This window comes from Saccostrea echinata, unplaced genomic scaffold, assembly GCF_033153115.1.
Source record: "Saccostrea echinata isolate AGI-Se365-2 ecotype Australia unplaced genomic scaffold, CSIRO_AGI_Sech_v1 ptg000030l, whole genome shotgun sequence".
Classification (NCBI taxonomy): Eukaryota; Metazoa; Mollusca; class Bivalvia; order Ostreida; family Ostreidae; genus Saccostrea; species Saccostrea echinata.
The window spans coordinates 29,757,711-29,776,258 of NW_026889779.1; the positions used below are offsets into that span (position 1 = coordinate 29,757,711).

The following is an 18,548-nucleotide window of genomic DNA, read 5'->3' on the forward strand; positions in this document are numbered from 1 at the left end:
GCTTTCATATTTCACATGTACTTTACCTGTGACAAGATCTTTCCAAATATACTATGATTTTTAACCCCGTGACCTTGAAGTTTGACCTACTTTTCAAATATTTTGACTTTAAATTGGTCATAACTTTTGAGTGAGAAAAAGATAGGACTTTCATATTGCACATGTATATTACCTCTGACAAGACCTTTCCAAATTGACTATGATTTTTGACCCGTGACTTTGACCTTGAAGTTTTACCTACTTTTCAAAAATTTTATCTTTGTTTATAACTATTGACTGAGAAGAGGTGGGTCTTTCATATTTGACATGTACATTACCTGTGACAAGTCCTTTCCAAATATAATATGATTTTTCACCCCGTGACCTTGAAGTTTGACCTTTTCAAATATTTTGACATTACTTTAAATTGGTCATAAAATTTGAATGAGAAAAGATAGGAATTTCATATTATATATGTATATATAATCATAGGACCATAATCAAATTCGAACTTGACCTGTATTTTCTGGTAAAATACCTGAATATGCAATTTTAATCTTATACTTACATCCGTACAAAAGTTAGAGAGAGGAAACTGAAAATTTCTTATTTTTTTTCTAAGTTCAAGAGGGATAACTCTATCAAAAACCATCGGACCATAATCAAATTCGAACTTGACCTGTATTTTCTGGTAAAATACCTGAATATGCCATTTCAACCTTATACATACATCCCTACAAAAGTTAGAGAGCAGAAACTGAAAATTTATTATTTTTTCCTAAGTGCAAGAGGGATATCTCTGTCAAAAATCATTGGACCATGACCAAATTCGAACTTGACCTGCATATTTCTAAGACGTATCCATATGTCAAATTTGAGTTGAATGTGTGCAACTGTTGCAAAGATAATGAACGAAAGGTGAATGATGATGGAACAAGGTAACACTATATGCCCCGGCCATTTCATGGCGGGGGCATAAAAAATAACTTTGGTGATTACTTTTGAATGACATACGATAGGGAGTTCATATTTGACAAGTGCATTACATGTGTCAAAATGTTTCTGAATGTGCTATGATATTTGACCCAGTGACCTTGACCTTCAGGATTGACCTAATTTTCAAACATTTTATCAGTGTTGCTAACTTTTGAAGGAGCGAATATAGGGCATTCATATTTGACACGTGCACTACCTGTGACAACCATTTTAAATGCACTATGATTTTTTTACCCCATGACTTTAAACTTCAAGTTTCACCTAATTTTCATAAATTAGCTCATGAAATATGATGGCGTAAAGCATCGTAGTTCATGTCCTTATGAATTCTCAAAAATTAAATTCATCTCTAAAAGTTTTGCACATCATCAAAACCTGATCACAGAATGAACTATTGCATGGCTGAACTGATCCATTATGACGTCATAACTAATTTCCCATACTTTACAGCTATAATATTGAATTACGTATAAATAGAAGCATTTTTATGGCATTCAATTTGAAATTATCATTTGAAGAGTAATCCCGATACCCGTATTAAATATATATTCAACTTAATATCGCTTCAAAGAAGATGCCAAGAACACTTTTTCTGAGGGTAATTTGGGAAAATTGTAGGCCCCTTTCACTCACTGTAGAGTTTTGCCTTAAATGTCTGACTCAGCATGCTATATTCAAACCTTCAAGTCATCATTATGTTGTTTACTAAACAATATATGTATACATAAATTTATTAGTGCATGATAATACCATCCCCATTTATTTTTCTGATTTTACACCAATCGGTGCAAGAATTTGGTTTGTATTCATCTTGTTTAGTTTGGTTTCAAGAAATAATACAAACTTTTGTCAATGTATTTTAAAATCCATTGAATAGATTATTATGTCCATATCATTACTTTAAGAAATTATATAGTAGATTAGGTAATAAAACACTTATTTCATGACAACTCTGGAAACTGTCAAACTGTTGTCCCTCGATAATGGGGAAGACCTGGGAGACTGTTGCCCTCAGCCTTCAACAACAGTTTCCCAGGTCTTCCCCATTACCTCGGAACAGTTTGACTGTTCCCCTTGTAGTCATGAAACAAGTGTTTACTACATGTATCATACATTTCATGGTTGATGATGGGTAACATACATTGTGCAGCTATTGTATGCTACATTGCTTATGACCTTAAATGCTTGCCTTTTTAACCAAAATATTATCGTCAGTTCAAATTGCTTGTGGTACACTGTAAACAACTGAATATGTTCTAGTCAGACCTATGTATGAAAATCCAAGACAGCATTTCTTGAATCCTCGTGTTTGATTTACATACTGATATCTTGTTAAAAGGCATTCTGAACTTATGCAGATAATGTATCCATATAATGCTTCTACAAGATTTCAAATAGGAACAATATTCTCACATCCATAGTGGGTTTTTTCATTTTAATGTTTCTTTTTCAATCTCCTACAAGACATTTTTTCCATATCATATAGTCAAGCATGGGAACTGTCTTTTTGTACATCAATTGTAAATTATCAAGGAAAATGATTAATACAAGTTTCACACTTGTTTCCAAATCCCAGCTTTTTGTATATTATTTTTTACTATATTTAGACGCTTTTGTTCTAATAAAACATGATTTCCATGGCAAGTTTTCTTACAAAATATTTAGTATTGATTTCTCAACCAAGAATTGTGAATTGTTAACTACCCAGTAAGTGACCTATAATATGAGGGGAAAAAAACATTTTCATTGTTAGAAATTTATTACAATGAACAGTTCTTTAAATTTCAGATAGAGGTAAAAGTTTTAACATAATACATTTCTCTCAGTTTTCATTCAAATAGAATCCTACAGATCTGATGGTAGTTCATACAGAAACTAATTCTGATAGGTAACAGATTTTAAATTGTATACATAACAATGAAGTTTTCTATATAAATTTTCATAAAATGTCTTGTAGTGGACATTCATGGCATATAAAGGAAAAATAAAGAATAACAAAAACAAAGAGCACTTTTATGTATTGATGGCTAGATACTCACACACATGTTCACAAAAAGAAAAAGTAGTTTATGAACACTTTGAAAATACTTGGTCAATTCTGTCTGGATGCAACTTTTTATTTCCCATTTTGATGTGTTGAATAAACTTGTATAATTTCAATTTTTTCACATGATTTTCTTCTTTCTTGAAATACTCATTAGAGTAGCCTTTAATTGATCATACAGCATCCTCACTGATCATCTCACTCGAAGAAAAAAAAATGCCAAAGAAGCAAAAAAAAGCATGTCTTAGTGCATGGTCGTAAGTCAATGCTGTTCCATGGAGGTTTAAAAAGAGAACGCACAACCCATATATGTGAATCACCCCCAACATCCATATTTCATTCCTCCGACCTCCGTGAAGATGGGTACCTAGCCACTGTGTCAAAGTTAAATACCGGTAAATGTCTGTTGTTTAATATTTCTAGTCTCTGTTATTTCTTCATATTAGGAACCTGAAATTTGAGAAGTTGTGTTTATATAAAAGATTTATATTGAAAGATTAATAATAAATGACTTTCTTCAAATTATGTGTTTCTATTTTGCTTTCTCCATTTCTACATAATTTAAGCAAGGAAACAATCAAAACTAGTGTCCAACTGACATGAACTTTTGATGCTTTTAAGTTTTCCAGCCACTCGTTGAAACACTAATTACAAATTGCATTGATGTTTTCTTTTGCAATGATTACAAAATCCATTGAAACCTTATATGTGCATGTGGTGCAGGGCTGGGGTCAATTACTTTGAAATGTAATTAAATACTTTCAAATACATTTTTGTCAATTATCTGCAATTACAATTACATTGATTTTAAAAAATGTAATTAATTACTCTCAATTACTCTGAAGAATGTAATTAAATACCTATCAATTACTATAGTTTTATTTCCAAAAATTTTGAAGAAAAATACATGAATAAATACCTATCAATTACTATAGTTTTATTTCCAAAAAATGTTGAAGTACAAATACATGAATATTTTTTTAATATGTAACTTGAAAAATAAAGTATTTGAATGTAATTGAAATGTAATTGAAAAATACATGACATTTTTTTAATGTATTTAAATACATTCAATTACTTGTAATTGAAAGCAAGCTCAATTACAAATACTTTCAATTACTTTGGAAAAATGTATTTAAATACAGTAAATTATAATTACTCAATTCAATTACCCCATCCCTGATGTGGCGCCTATGTATGTCCCAATTACAGTGTCAAATGAAAAAGTGCATTTGTATATCTCATTACATTTATATTTTTACAAAAATAGTGCAGTAACGCATACTCTTAGCTACTGCCAAAAAATCTTCAATGCATTCATGATTTGGAAATGTACCACTGCAACTACACACCTATTTAGTATCCACCTTTATTCCAGTAATGTGTTCTTCACCCATAGCAGATGTCACTGTCAGCTAGGTAAACAAAAAATAAAATGAGCATCTTAACTTAAAATCAAAATGACTGGATGTGTTTGGTTGTCATACAGAATGTAAATCACAGCAAGGATGAATTCAATGGAAACCTTGTCTTGAGATTCATAGAAAAAGAATTTAACATATTTGTAGATCTTTATTTGTTACATATACATCCCCTTTTGCAATAATGAAGTAATTGACTGGAAGTGATGATGTATGTTATATATACTTACAAGAAGGGATTCTTGGTTCTCCCAGCGTTTTTTAATTTCGTCACCTAATTCATCTTTTGGTAGATTCATATCGTCTTTTAAGGAGCCATTTTCCTCCATAAGGGATGGGGTACCATCATCACCAATGTCTATAAGCTTAAAATAAACAACAACAAACAAACCTTAAGTATTACATTCCCTAATGATAAAACATCAAGGTTTAACTTGAAGAGTCTGGTGCCCTGTTCACATGGAGAGTTTAATTCGAATAAAACGCAAGTTACTGCGAATTAAATTTGATCCGCGTTCACACGGAGAATTTAATGCGAATTAGTTTAATTCGAATTAGTTTACTGCGCATTAAATTACTTCGCATTAGCTCCGTGTGAATGCTAAGCGAAGCTAATTCGAATTAAATTCTGACGCATGTGTAAGGGCAGAATTAAGTCACATGCCACATGTCGCTGGTCAAATATAGGTATTTGTGCTATTTTTGAGTGGAAAACAAAGGAAAACTATGTTAATCACTTAAAACTGTACAGACACTATGAAATATTATGTCAAATGTATATCTGCTCTGCAAAGTGTGTCGTGATTTGCAAATGACGTCATAATAGCCCTACTGAATAGCCTTATAGTAGAAATAAAATTTTAATTCGCATTAGTTTACTTCGCATTAGCTGTCGTGTGAACGCAATTTAATTCGCATAATTTTACTTCGCATTAATTTACTGCGAATTAAACTCTCCGTGTGAACAGGGCATGGGTTGTTACATTACTCCAAAACTTGAATATGTAAAATAAATAGATATTTAATGTTCCGTGTGGGGCAGGATTTTTTATTTAATATTTTCACGAGTGTGAAGCACAAGTGAAAATATTTTTTAAAAATCCTGTCTCAAAAGTGAAATAAATTCCAAATCCAACTAAAAAATATTGAATTTTCTGTTTATTTTATTTTAGTTTTATAGTCTGTCAAGTCATAGTTGAGCGGTTGAGATGTCACGGCTTAACAGTTGTGAGATTAAAAACATTGTAACATGGATTTCAGCAAAATATTTGGGAAGAAATTGGCAGTTTTTGTATCTATCAAAACAGTTTAGTTACTATCTTATGACATGACAGAAATTATTTTTACTTACTTTGATATCCTTTTACAGTATGAGAGAATATCACTTTGGTATCCTTTCACACTGTGAGAGATTATCACTTTTATTCAATAAATTAATCACAGTATTTCACTGTTGAAAATGTAATGATAGCTTTTATTTACCTGGTAGTCTTGGCGTTTAACAAGAGGGACATTCATGTTGTGAGTAGAAGGGCATATGTCTTCATATTTCTTCTGAGTGAAAATGTCAATTCCCACCAAGTGAACCTGTATAATAAATTGTTACTCTATAACATCTTAAGCTCATGCTGAAAACCTTATTTGTGAAGTTAACCGATTAGATTATAAAAAGTAACAAACAATAGAGCTAACAACAATAACGTAACAAAATAGTTGATATAGAGGGATACAGATACATATCATCAATTTGCCGATTTTGCTTTACAACCTAGCTGCTTAATGCCTTGGTTCAACTTCACATACATGAAAAGCAAGATAGATTGTTCCATCCTTAAAATGAAATTGTCCTATGGATCCTGTTTAACAATAGTTCTGCGTGTTTTCAATATAGAAAAATAAACAGATAACTCTTCTCTACATATTTACTACAAATATGCAGAGAGTTCCCAATGTCAACTCGGCGTGTAAATTCAAAGTGAAAAAAAAATTCGAGAAAATGAGTTGAATTTTTGTCTTTATAATAATGTATTTTTTTAGGGTAGAAGACATAAATAAACTCAGAAAGGTTTTTTCAAGATTAATGAGGGAGTTTTTTGGTACACACAGGGGTTGAAATATACAGTAGCCCGAGGTCTGGGGCTAATCATTTACCAGAAAAAAAATTCTCGTTAGTTTATTTTTGTTTTCTATGTAATCTGGTTTCTTTCGACTGAGAACTAGTTTAATTTGTTTTTGTCACCAAAAGCATTTGAAACTTTAATTTGTTATGTTTCATTTTGCATAAAAATTGTTGGGCTAGTTAGTTTGAGGTTTGGGCTGGTAATTTTTTACTGATCAGTAGTCCCTGGACTAGTGAGATTTACACGAAAATTTCACCCTCTGTGCACTTTTGTATTCAGAGCAGATTCGTTCTGATTTGCTACTACATGAGACGTATTCAGACGGTATTCTAACTGTGGTGAGGGCTTGTCCAGAGACACAGTTAGATTATTCTAACTAATGATTTATCAGCCAAAAACTGGATGCAGAATTGCTTCTTGTACCTTGGCATGGCCGTGCTTTCCAGTCTTAGATGTGGACATTTCTACGATTTTGCATGGTCGATCCTTAATGACAACATGTCCATTTTTGCGAAGAGAAGAACACTGAGCGGGATAAGTCTTGGATGCTCCAGAATCTGCTCCACCAAAATCATCATCTGCGTGATCTCCCATCTTGATTTTTCTGCAAATATTAATGTATACGAGTATATTTCTAAGCTCACAAATGTTTAATCTTAAAAAGAAATTGTTGAGATGGTGACCATCTCATATGGCCCCTGCTTATAGCAAAAGACCTTAAGATGAAAGACCCTTTATCAAATGGTACACTTAATTTGGGTGAAGTTTGAGTCAGCTAGAACCAATGGGTGAGAAAAAGTGCTCAAGGAAAGAATTTGTACAATCCCAACTGGAAGGACCATGGGGAGAGAAAATATACTCTGGACAGGTGTTTTGACCTTGACCTCAGATCTAGAAAATTGGTTAAAGGTCACTGCACACCCTCTACCATAGGCAATCTATGGTTGTAGTGAACCCAAGTGGGCCAAGGGGAGAGAAAATATGCTCCGATCAAACAAAATCAGATGGGCAAAACAGACAGATTACAATAAGGCACCAAGAGAGCAGTTCCCTAAAAAAGAATTTAATATAGGTATAAATCTTTTCAGCGTTTAGAATACATTATTATGCATATATTTTATTCAGTTCTGAATCTTATAGGTGAACCTTGAAAAAGAAGGCACTTGGTGAACAATGGCAAAAACCATTAATTAAACATACTGATGACATAATGTACTTAAAATCTTGAAAGAAACAAATTATTCAATTTCGAACAAAAATATATACAGCACTGATTGAAATAATATTGTACAGTTTCAGATAGAAATATAGAAATCAATGAAGATTTATTGTGATCTCTTTATAATGGTTGATTTGTACATCGTTTCAGTTCTTTTGTGATGAAAACTAAACTTATTATAACTGTAATGATAAAACATCTAAAATTATCATTTAATTGAATAACTCGTACTTTCTGGTTTCTCATTTTTTTTTCTCCTTAGTTTAGGTGTTTGCCGGTAAGTGTTGACCACATGTTCAGTTGAAATTATCATAAAATCAAGTGTACGTTCGGTCAATGTGGTTTAATATTGGTATTCATAAAGCATAAAGATGTAACTCCCTACTAACTTCCCAAAAAAATCGGAATGGTCATCCAGTATGTCTTTAAAGGCTCTAAATGTCCGCATGAGATCATGCAAAATGGCGGTGTGCTCTTTTTTTTTTTTTTGCTATGTAAATGCGTGCCAACCATAATCTTTCATTAAAATACCAGTCATTTAATTTAAGAAATCTACCTTAAATGAAAAAAGTGAAAACTTAAGGATCTGCCCGGATTATTTTTAGGGGAAAAGAAAATAATTTCTGTCCAAATTACTTATTTACAACTAATGAATTCCTTTACCGTACTTGTCACGTGTTGACTCCTCGTCGGTATCCCCCAAAAAGAGTGTCCATTGTACGCATGCGTACCACGTTCTGATTTTAGGACTGTGTAAAACTAGGTCTGTAATTGCTGTGTAATTTCCATATCCAGTTGGGCTTTAATTAAGGTATCCATTTTGCATTGAGAGTAGACCAATCAGCGAATGAAAAGCCCTTGTGACAAAATTTATTTTCACATATGTAGAATATGTATTTTTATCATATTCACTTACTTACATCTTATTTGCACATATGAGGGCGGATCCAGGAATTGTTCCTCCAAAAATTTCACGTCAAAAAAATTCCTCGACAAGCAATTTTATGTTTTTAATACAGATTAACATTTTCCTAAGAGTACCAAAAATACAGAGGAGAAAAGATATATCACATCTGACAGAAATTTATTAAAGCCAGGTGCGAATCCAAGGGGGTGGGGGGCACCCTTAGAAATTAACTCATATATGAACTAAAATTATGAATTTCCATAGACGGACCCAGTGCGGGGGTAGGGGTGGCCTCAAATGGACGAGAATCATATATAATCAGAAGAATGGCTTTCTATTCATTATAAGCAATTAATCTTCATGTTGTACAATGCAACTTATATATACAACTGGTGGATTATCAATCTAACATGAAATTTAAAAAATGCAAATACAGGGTGTTTCAACAAACACGTCCCGACTTCAGATTTTATATTTTTGCACAATAATAAAATATTTACAAAATTATAACTGTATTTTATAATACACTTTTCGGCAATATAATTGTGATATAAACAATATAAAATAATGTCAATAATTGTTTTCTTTGAAGATTTGATTACATCTTCAAAGTCAGGTTTTTTTCTCCAAAAATGGATCGCTATGGATATTTTTGAACTAAACTATGCAAACAGAAAATTACCAAAATCACCATACCAATATTAGTGCACAAGATTTTGAAAAAGAAGTATACTTATTAGAACCATCTTTATAATATATTTAAACTTTTCAAATGATGTCCATATTTAAGCAACACAGGACTTAAGAGACAAAATAACGTTGTTGACTAAGAAATATTGCGGCCATTTTGAACACATAAAAAATGACCTAAATTGAAAACTGCTGCTGATGTCCAAACTTTAAAAATACTTGTCTAAAACATAGATGATTCAGAAATACTTCAACTTTTTACTGATAAAATTGTTTGGTTATGTGTTTTACATTTTTTGCAAAATTTGCTTTCAAAAATACTGTCCAACTTTTTTATTGAAACCGCAAAGTCTGGGCATGTTTGCTGAAACATCCTGTACGAACATTGAATTGTAAATTTTGGACGTTCAATGTGTCATAATAGGACGGATGTGCAGACTTTTCATAACGTGCCATGTGGCAACGCACTTCGAAAATTTTGTTCAAAGTGCGTTAAAATCGGGACAAAATTAACGCACTTTGAATTTTTTTTTTTTTTTTTTTTTTTTTTTTGTTTTGAACATATTTTATTGAATTAATCAAAAGGATTGGAAACAAGTTCTTGCAACTTACTGGTTCCTCTCCTTAAATATATCAATATGTCATGCAATTAATACATTAAAATATAATATTTTCAAGTGATGTATATAAGTGAATAAGACGTCAATTTAAAATCTACATGTTTCATCAATAAATTTATGGACAGCAGCAAATATTGTTATTAGTAAGTACAGACAAATCTTTATCACCCCATAATAACAGGTTTGTGTCAATAGTAACCAATTCATCAAGCAAAAACAGGTGGATGAAAAGATTGTTCCTAGCATTTGCATAATTTCTACAAGCAAAAAAATAATGATAAGCATCTTCATACTTTCCGCATGAACAAGAGGGACTGTTGATGATATCATAATTAAGTAAACAGTTGTGTCTTAGTTTAGTATGAATTATGTTTGTGTAGCGTTTGCCAAATTAAAAGGCGGGTTGCAGATTTTTGTACAAGCTCTTAAGTTTTTACTGGATGAATTAATTGAAATGGCTTCTCTTGTTTCTAATTTTGATAATTTTTTTTAAGTGCGTTAAGAGTGTACATCAATATTTTTCCCATGGAGACACTTAACGCACTTCGAAAAAATATGTATAAAACAAAATTCTGGACTTAGATTTTAGTAATAGACGGCATTATTTTGTTTTATTTCTTTCGAAAAACTGATGAACTGATCTACAGTGGAGAATCCAGGAATTTCATAAAGAAAAGAGGGGGCACAGTAGAAGGCAGGGGGTCTGGGCGATGCATCAAAACCCCCCAATGGGTCCAGGGTAAAGTCCTGGTGGGGGTCCGGGAACGAAGCCCACGGAGGCTGACGAATTCCTACAAATAAGAGGTGTTTTTTACATGTAAAAAATAATTTCAAACGGGGGGGGGGGGGGCGGTGCGCCGACGCTGGATCAGCCTTTGATCTACCATCATCGAGAACGAAGAGAAGACAGGTAGAAGGTCCCTCAGCCCAACTACCCAAATACATGTATTTACATAACTGGTATGACATTGATACACTTTCTCTCCAAAATTTGAGTTAACGCAAAATAGATGAAAAAATTGAGATAAGCTTTCCTAAAAAAAACCTATTATATTAAAGAAGAGGCTCATTTTCAATGGGAAAATTATAACTGCTCCCTTTTCCCTAAGAAAAATGCGATGCTAAAGTCACAAATCGACCTTACATCTACCGAACTTATAACAGAATGGATAAAAAAAAGGAAACGAAATTGTGCTATTAAACAATCATTCCCCCATTATTCCCAAAAGACCCATTTCCTTTTTATAACATTTACGAGAACCTTGGGGAACAAGGAAACCCCTAAAAATATGTAAAACGTCTATATCTCAGATCCTGAAGTGACATCATCACCGAAAAGTTAATATCCAAACAGATTAAGATAATTATTTATCATACCTAAAATTTGCAAGAATATTGACCAAGCCGTGCACATTTATATTTTCAAAATGCGTTAATATGGTCGATATTAACGCACTTTGAAAAAATTTGTGCACATCAGATCAATGCTTACAAGAGGAGTGTACAAAAATTCATAATTCACCAAAACTAAAATTTTACCAAATTGTTTTTGATAATTTTAAACGCTGTGGATACACTGATATTATATAAATACTGCATGTAGTTGACTGTAACATTGAAAATTTCCACCCCAAGAAAACCATTGTCAACCGAGGCGCAGCCGAGGTTGACAATGGTTTTCGAGAGATGAAAATTTTCAATGTTACACTCAACTACATGCAGCATTTATTATATTATACTGAATGTTTTATACAATTATATATTACAGTGAATCTTGCTCCCGTAAATTCTCAATATTTTCAATATTTTTTGGAATATCACCCGTCGTCAAACAATTTCAACTGTTAAGCTGGAGGGCGTGGCTTTACTATTCAGCGGGAAATAGTGTTTTTTAACAAATGTTTCTCGACGAATCAGATTCACTTAATTTATATGAAAGTTTAATATATTAAAAAAGAGAACAGAGAGATCAGTTATTAGCAGGTTGAGACTTAGTGCACATAACCTTGCCATAGAAAAAAGGAGATATTTGTCTATACCCACAGATAAAAGATTTTGTAATATTTGCAACACAGGAGAGATTGAAGATAAATTTCATTTTATATTCAGCTGCCATAAATACAATAATCATAGGTTAACTTTTGAAAGGAACTTTATGATTTTTTTTTCCAGGAAAAATATCAGATATGTCTTGTACTAAAGAAAGGTTAAGCTTTGCGTTAATAGCCAATGTCCAGAAATACTGAAAATAACACACTCGTTTATTTAAAAATGTCATATATCTAGAAATGATTGTATTACATAATTATTGTACAAATGATTGTATGATTTATGCATATCCAAAAATTCAATGTATGAACAATTAATTATTCTAATACATGTATGTTGTGCCTTTGTGTTTTTGAATGCACACAAAAAGAAATTAAAGAGGCTAGGTTAAAATATATTTCAAATTATCTCATATGCAGATCAAATATAGAGAAATTTAAACAACTTTTTTCAACAACAAACTGTTCAGTGTTGAAAAAATTATGCAAATTTTTGTCGATTGTTAAACAAATTATAGATGGAAATAATTGATTTGAATCTTAACATGATATTTTGTACTGTTTAGTATAAATGTATTATATTTTTTTTCAATGTGTTTGTATCTTTTCCTACCTCCTCTCTACAATGTATGTGCTTGTACATTTATGAGAATAAAATCATTGTCATTGCCAATTATTGTAATTGTGTTTGCGCCAATAAAATATTTGTATTTGTATTGCTTATAAATTACGTTATGGAAAAATTGAGTCTTCTTGTTTTTATAATCTAGTATCATGTTGTAAGTCTTGAATTTATATTCGGAGAGGAGCTAAGTGCAAAATTGACAACATGATAATCCGCATATAACTGCTTCAGAGAATTTTCTTTTTTTTTTATTTGTACATCATTTGTTAAAATTCGTGATTGATACTATATATATATATATATATATATATATATATATATATATATATATATATATATATATATATATATATATATATATATATATATATATATATATCTATCTATCATATCATATATGCACCTCATTAAAATTATTAATCCACTGATTACTGTGGCTATATATTATTTCATTTTAAACTGTGACCCATACATGTATTTGTAAATATGCAGGCTCGTAGAATCCGGGGGGGGGGGGGTATTCGGCTTCCCCACTTTTTTCTGAGAGAGTAATTTTTTACGCTGGTTGCCCCCTCCCCCATTTTTTTGGTTGCTGTAAGGTCGAGCTCTGGCAAATTTCAGGATTGAAAATTAAGGAGGTTTTTGTCATATTATTTTGGGAAGCCCCTTTTTTTAAACAGGTTAGTTTTTTTTCTTTCTGTTTTTATTTTTGTTTGTTGGTTTGTTTGTTTGTTTTTTGGTTTTGTTTTTTGTTTGTTTGTTTGTTTTTTGGTTGGTTGGTTTGTTTGTTTGTCTGAGTGTGTGTTTCCCATCCAATTTATAAAAGTTTAATTATAGAAAATAAAATAGGTTCAATCCAAAGTACGTGTTTTGCTTTAATAAGTCACAAATATTCCCTTTTATCATTTATAATTTAGTTAGCTACCAATTTAGGTGTCAATTTTTTATTTATTTTTTATTTTATTTAATTTATATTTTATCTACATTTAACCGTATTTATTTTTTATCATTTTATTTATTTATTTATCTTTCTTTTACCATTATTATTTTTATTTCACAGTTTTAATGAATAAATGTTGTTAAACTTCATGTACAATTGAGATTGTTTCTTTGTATATGTTGCAAACAATTTATAATTAAATACATTTTACCTGACTGTCCGAAAAAATAAAAATAAAAACTTACTTTTGTTGTCTACCCTCAGTCGGCAAAATCTTGGACCTCGTCATAATTTTAAATGTATCTGGTCAAGGATTGAACAGCGCAGCGGTTATATATACAGTGGCGCCGCGTTTATCCGGACGCCATTTATCCGGACGCTTCACCTTCCGGACGATATTTTTTGGGAACCGATTTTTTCCACGTTATTTTGTCTCATTAAACCGGAAATTCGCGTTCCGTATCCGGACGGTCGATTTCTACTACAAAACGTAATAGTTCATTGAAAAATGACTCGTTTATCCGGACGGTAATTTTTCAAGAAACGGCTTTTTCTCACTCATCTTGCAGTAGTGATAATTGTTGTAAAAACGTTGGCCATGCAGTCAGTTTGAAGGTGGTTACCCGTGACCTATAAACAATAGCGTCTATAATTAGCGTGTGTACCCCAATTAAATAACACGTCTATTTTGAAGCTCGAAGAATTTCGCTTACACTGTGCATTAATTAAATAATAATCCCTTCAAAATCATATTGCTAACCGTATATACATAGGTAAATTCATGAGAATTTTGGAGAGTTTTAAATAAAATGAACTATAAATTAGGAGTGATTTCGTAATGGTGTTGATCATGTTGATTACGTTAGTTTAAACTATGATTTTCCATTTCTAAAAACGTAATTTATGCATTTGAAAAGCTTTTTTCCTCATTAGACAGAAAAGAAATATATTTCCTTTTAATGTACTACCGTCTATAAACGTACATTACTTTAGAGAAGAAATATAAAACTGGCGTTACGTGTAGAAGTTTGATTACGTTTTTCAAGGTATTTTTTGTGATCGAAATTCAAACGAAGAGTCTTTAGGAAAAATAATTGATAATCATTAAGATTGCTTGTGTTTACGTTGAATGTTTACAATACTTCACTGATTGTGTGTGTTTGAGTTAGCTTGCAGTGTACAGTTACTATAGTAGACCTGTGTAAAGAATATACGGGAATGTACGGGGTTAGTTTATATTTGAACATTTTCAATGATGATGCTGAACAGTTCTGTCATATCATATGAGCTTCAATAATTATAAAATATGGCAAAATAAAACAACAGTAGATCAAAATTTGCTCAGCCCATGAAGTCACATGCCAAAGAGAAAGCGAATAAAATTCACTGTGTTAAAAAAGGAGGTCTCAGCATAAAATTGCCTATCAATTGTTTTATCGTGTAAATTACATTTTAATATATTTTTTTCTTTACTTAATTATTTCTTTTAAAGCTAAAAAAATAAAAACTTCAAACCAAAATATCAAAGTTTTTTTTCCTTTGCCTTCACATTTGATACCACTATGTGCACATACACATGCTTGGAGAAGGTTTTTTTTTTTTTTTTTTTTTTTTTTTTTTTTTTTTTTTTTTTACAAGCGATTCACTTATCCGGACGTTTCATTTATCCGGACGTTTTCGTTGGGAACGGAGACGTCCGGATAAATGAGGCACCACTGTATACGCTATCCGGTATTGCATCATCGATATGCAATTACACTGTAGAGAATAATTAATGCTTGGGAAAAGGGGGGGGGGGAGTTGAAAGCTTGGATTTTCTATCATATTTTTAGTTTATTTTTTATGATGAACCCAAAATATGCATTTTCTGTATTTGTTTTTTTTTTTATCATATCCAGATATTGTTAAAGCGAAACGTTACGAGAAAAAATGATTCTAAATGAACTAAACTACTAATAAGTATCCAATTATTGCACCACTTCAGTGCAATAACCAATATTGCTCTCCGTTGTGAAATGTAAGATTTTGTTTAAGATGCATGGGGGGGGGGGGGGGGGGATATATGTATTATTTCGGTAGATATGTTAATGAAATAAGGATAAATAGATTATGTAAAATGTGCTCTTTGAATGTTATCGAAGACGAATTTCATTTTATTCTACAGTGTCCTTTTTATCATGACCTTAGATTGAAGTATTTGAAAAGTATTATTATAAGAAATCCAGTGTTTGGAAATTAATTCTACTTTTAAGTGTAAAAAATATAAAGGAACTTTGCAATCTTGGAAATATTTATATCAAGCTTCCATTAGAAGAATGAATTAATTGTAATTTTTGAATGTTTCCTAATTAAAATTGCCTGTTAAAACACATCCTACATACTTGCTATTTATTATCTATTGCTATTTATCCCATGTTTACCCCTTTATCCCGTGGATATGACTCATTGAATAAATTTTTCATAATCCACAGTTGTGACGTCACAATGGTTTTTGCGTTAGCGCGATGAAGTAAAATAAAGTGGAGTCCTATATAAAACAGTGTAAAACATTGGTTGTGAAGTATTAAACATGGGATAAAAAGAATCTCCCATGATTTGTAGTTGGATATGACTTTTATCCAACTCGTTGTGTGTTTTTATCCCCCCGCCAAGGCTCGGGGATAAAAAACACACAACTAGTTGGATAAAAATCATATCCAACTACAAATCATGGGAGATCCTATATTTATTATCTATTGCTATTTATTATCTATTGCTATTTATTATACTGACTCTCATATTGTTATATCTTATAATACTGTATATATGTTTAGTTATTACTATATGTAATCTGATGTGTCGTATGACGCAAAGAAATAAAGAACTTGAAACGAGAACTCCAGGCTCGCCTGAAACAAAGAACTTTAAATTGAATTTCAACTTCAAATTTATTTTGCCTTTTAATTGTATGTTGTTTTTCTTTTGCTTGCTTGTTCATTTTTGTCGATGTTTTTAATTGTTTTATTTTGTTTTAGCAGTTTCAGTGCATTTTTTTAACACTTTTTTTTTCATGAGTAAAGACTTTAACTAATTTCACATGGCACATGGGTGGAGGAAAACAAACTTGAATTTTAAATCTTCAAGGTATTAAAAAGTGCTAATTATTTTTGATATGATTATAATTCCTCTACAGGGGAAGCCGAGGGTCACACTGTATGTGCTATATGTGTACCTCTGTCCATCTACTCTTCTGTCAAATGGTCTAGACTAGTTCTTTGTTCGTCTGTATACCTGTCGATCCGTCCTTTTTGTTTTCACACAGGGTGTGTGTGTGTGTGTGGGGGGGGGGGGGGTAATATATGATTGTGATTGGATCCCCCCCCCCCGAAATTTTACGGATCGCAATCGAATTAAGATATATAGCAGTATTAAAAAGTCAGGTCGTTTTGATCGATGCAATAATTACTCCTTGCGAATTATATTCAAGTTGTGTGTTATATAATAAATGTATCCTAAAGAACATTTGATCTTCTGGTTATTATGTTTTTCTGTGTTCATTCATTTTAAACTGTGACCCATATGTGTAAATATATTCGATATAATTCACATGTAGGGAAAAGGCGTAATAAGTTTATAGAACTTTTGCTCGATCCCAATTGTAAAATTTTGAAAACAATAAAATATGTTCAAACCAGTACTTAACAGTCCTTAATAACTCCAAATTAATAAAGTTTTGATTTTACAGAAGTTGGATTTATTGAATTGAGAACTGGTACTCTACCGACCTTTTAACCTAAAAATCAATAAGGGTCTTAATATATAGGGAGTTATAAAATAAAACTTCATTGAAAAGTTCAAGGCTTAAGGTTTTTTGAGACATCGTCCGGAAAGGAAAGCATTACACAGACAGAATGACAGCTAGACGGACGGACAGATCCAAATTAATATCCTCTACTTTCAGTGAAAGCGGGCGACAAAAAGTACTTTCACAGTTTTCAATATAATCAGGTAGACTTGTAAATAAATGATGAATTACCGGTATACACATTAAATATCATTCAAAGACCAAGAGAGGTCAAAAACCCTTTGTACTCTCGTTGAATACTGTGGTGTATCCCGCTATCACTGAAAGTGAGGATATTAATTTAGTTGAGTCCGTCTGTCTGTCATTCTGTCTGTTTGGAATACTTTCATTTCCGTACGTTATTTGTAGAAGTCCTTGAACTTTTGCAATGAAATGTTATACCACAACTCCCTATGACCTAAAGAAGACGTCTTGAGTTTTTGCAATGAAATTTAATATCACAAATCCCTATGGCCTATTGATTTTGAAGTCCAAAGGTCGAGGTCATAAATTCATACATTGTTAATAACAGTTTCCAGATGATATTTTTTAGTTTTCTTTGAGCTTTTCTCAATGAAATTTAATATCACAACTCCTTGTGGCCTAAAAGAGACCACTGTTGATTTTAGGTGAAAAGGTCAAAGGTCGAGGTCAAAAATTCATACATTCTATCTGTGTACAACACTTTCGTTTCAGATCGATGTCTTATAAAACCTTTGAGATTTTGCAGTAAAATGTTATATCACTCCCTATGGCCTAAAGAAGAGACCTACTGATTTTGAGGTCAAAAGATTAAAGGTCAAGGTAAAAAAAAATAATGAAATATGGAGATAAGGAACAGTATTCAAGCTCAAAGTCCATTAAAACAATACAAATTGGGAGCAGAGCAAACACGGACCTCTAAAAACATCAGAGGTGGGATCAGGTGGAGGAGTGCATGAGCATCCCCTGAAGACCATTCACACCCGCCGTGTGCTCGAGCTTCTTGTCATGATCTGGAAATAATGGACAAATCCATCGACATGTCAGTGTGTAAATAATGGCCAAACAATTAGTATGAAAGACGTCAGTCAGCATATGACTTAATGATAGATTGTATTTGCTGACAAGGTCATT

General features: G+C 31.9%; 1 protein-coding gene across 1 annotated transcript; it reads right to left on the reverse strand.

Moving 5' to 3' along the window:
- Positions 1–2,976: 2,976 nt before the first annotated feature.
- LOC133197667 (eukaryotic translation initiation factor 5A-1-like) lies at positions 2,977–8,510 on the reverse strand. Its single transcript, XM_061333796.1, is given in 7 exon segments — positions 2,977–3,469; positions 4,372–4,434; positions 4,671–4,805; positions 5,923–6,027; positions 6,984–7,164; positions 8,448–8,479; positions 8,481–8,510. Coding segments are annotated over 6 exon segments (540 nt in total). The 5' UTR covers positions 8,505–8,510; the 3' UTR covers positions 2,977–3,469.
- Between the last annotated feature and the right edge of the window lie 10,038 nt (positions 8,511–18,548).